We start from the raw sequence: 2592 nt of genomic DNA on the forward strand, positions 1-2592 counted from the left end.
CTTGGATTAGACAGGAAAGCCCCTCCATCCTGGGTGTCTGGGGTAGGGGAGTGAGGCAGGGCTGCTCACCCAGCCGCCTGCCTGGGACCCCCAAGCTTCCTCTTAACCCCCAACTCCCCTCCCAGGCAGGTTCTTCACCCCTCCCTCCTTGCTTGGAACGAATGGATTCTGCTGTCCCTTTAAAGGGACCTGAGTCAGAGAGTTAAGAATGAAACTGACTCATGGTGGAAGGGGTGGTCACCAGCTGGCCAGGCGCCAGGACTGCGGCGGGAGAGGAAGCCAGGCGACCGCAGCTGCCTGTGTGTGCTCTGCTGCAAAGGGCAGAAACCACAAAACCCCATTTGAAATTCCGCCGTGCAGCACGTCTTGTGTAATGAGGTTACCCCCTCATAATGGGGGCATTCAGGGACCACACGGGCCTGGGGGCTGGGGGCCTGCCCCCCAGGGCCAGCTGATGCTGATGTCATCTTCAGTCAGGAGTACCCCCTCCCTTGATTAAGAACTTAAAAAAAAATGCACCAGGAAACTAGAGTGAGAGCCAGAACGGAAGTCTTGGTTTTATTTATAGCTGATAACTTACATCCGGCCCTGCTCCTCGGGAAGCACAGCAGGGAGGACAAGGAGCCCAAAGGAGCCGGCGACAAAAATGCCCAAACCCCTGAGCTAATGTGGTGCCTGAGAGCAAGCCTAAAGCTCCCTTCTGAGCTACCCAGCAGCCAAAGCAAAGAGAGAAACAGGGTCCTGCAGCATGATGTCACAGAAAACCAGGGACCCTGGAGCCTGGGTTCCAACAGGAACCTTACATTCTGACACCTTAGATTCTGATTTCTCCCTGGAAAATGGAGAGAAAAATACTGAATTGGTTAGGAGGGCTATGCAGCACACCCAGCACAGTGTCTGGGTGCGTTTCAGAGGCCCCGCCAGTCTAGGGTCTACGAGAAGACAGCACAGGTGCCTCACTCTCCATGCCTGTGCGCATGGCAGACATCACTCGTGGATTGCAACACGCTTTCCTGGAGCCAGATTCAGCCTCATAGCCCCATTGCACAAGTTCTCCAGGGGCTACCACCAATGCCCCAGTTGGCTGGAGCTGAACTTGTGTGTCCTCCCAGCCTCTAACCAGCTAAGGAAAGGACCAGAAGGAGCTGGATCATCATGATCTTCCCAGCACCTGGCTCATGCCTGCACCTGGGAGATGCTCGATAAAAAATTGTCTAGTTAAGGAAGAGGCAGGGAAGAATGGGAGAGAGGAGAAGGAAGAGGAGAGGGTAGGAGAGTTGGGAGAGGAAACTTGGACCTTAGGCAACTTGCTGAGCTTCTTTGGGCCTCAGTTTCCTCATCTGTTAAGTGGGGGGGTTTAGCAGCTAACTCATGGAGTTATTCTGAGGATTAAATGAGGCTGGGCATATAAACCACCTGGCACACAGGACGTCCTCAACAAGTGAGGATGATGAGGAGGAGGAGGACAAGGGGGTGGAGGAGGAGGGGGAAGTTCCTGACACTGGGGCTGGGCACACGGTGTGCCCCACCTGGCCAGTCCTCTTAACTCCCATGCCCCACCCCACCCCTGGCCTCAACTGTCACAACAGTCAGCCAGGACCCAGCCACCCCCAGAGGCAGCCCCAGGTGGAGCAGTGAGGGGTGCGGTGCTGGTGGGGGGTCACGCATGCTCTTCTTCCCCTTCCACAGTCGGGAGAGCTTGATTCTGCCAGGGTCATGCAGAGTGCCCTGGCACCGGTCAGAAGTCCTCGCCCACGTGAACACAGAGCCACACCCATGCGCGCCCACATAATTTCCGTGGAGACCCCAGGCCACCCATGCACCTCCTCAGGACACGAGCTAATGGCCTGCTCAGCGCCCACTGGAAAGGCTTCTCCCAGGGGAGCAATGCCCGCCACCCTTACAGACTAACTCTCAGAATTCCTGTTCCCAGTGCCACACAGAGTGCCTGGTGGCGCTGGCCTGGGACACATCCACGTCTTCTGCCTCCTGGCTGAGCCCCGCACCTGTCTGGACACCCTTGTCTCCCTTGTTTCTCTCCAGGTCATTAGCTCCAGCAGCAAACCACAGAGACACAAATGCTCCTCTTCACCGCAACACACAGGGCCTGGGAGAGAGAGAGGAGGCCCCGGGATGTGCCAGCTTTGGAGCCCTCCACGAAGTGTCTGGTCTGCCGGATGAACATGAGTGACCAGTCCCTGTCCCCGGTGGGGTCAGACAACAGACAAGAAAACCAATGAATAAATCAGACATCAGCAGGTGGCATTCACCCACCGGCAAGAAGAGGATACCGGGGTCGGGGCAGTGTTGGCACCTGGTGGAGGTGGAAGGTCAGGAAGGACGCACCACGGAGACGATGACACCAGGAGGAAGACTGTTCCAGGCGGAGGCAACAGCGAGTGCAGAGACCCTTCAGGAGAGCTGGGGTGTGTGTGACGCAGACCCTGAGGGCCACCAGCCGAGGGAAGGAGCCAGATGCTGTCCTAAGTGCCGGGGGAAGTTGTTAGAGGTGTTAAGCGTGGCGTGATGTGGCTGGATTTAGGGTCTGAGATGAACTTTCCTGCTCCTGAATGGACTCTGAAGAGAAGGAGG

The 2592-nt window shown here is 56.9% G+C and overlaps 1 protein-coding gene across 1 annotated transcript; it reads right to left on the reverse strand.

Annotated features, from left to right (window-relative positions):
* Nucleotides 1–532: 532 nt before the first annotated feature.
* MYEOV (myeloma overexpressed) lies at nucleotides 533–2261 on the reverse strand. The gene is given in 6 exon segments (XM_015434336.3): nucleotides 533–1484; nucleotides 1487–1562; nucleotides 1564–1619; nucleotides 1622–1959; nucleotides 1961–2088; nucleotides 2090–2261. Coding segments are annotated over 6 exon segments (744 nt in total). The 5' UTR covers nucleotides 2186–2261; the 3' UTR covers nucleotides 533–1434.
* Between the last annotated feature and the right edge of the window lie 331 nt (nucleotides 2262–2592).

Source organism: Macaca fascicularis, chromosome 14 (genome assembly GCF_037993035.2).
Source record: "Macaca fascicularis isolate 582-1 chromosome 14, T2T-MFA8v1.1".
In the NCBI taxonomy this organism is placed as follows: Eukaryota; Metazoa; Chordata; class Mammalia; order Primates; family Cercopithecidae; genus Macaca; species Macaca fascicularis.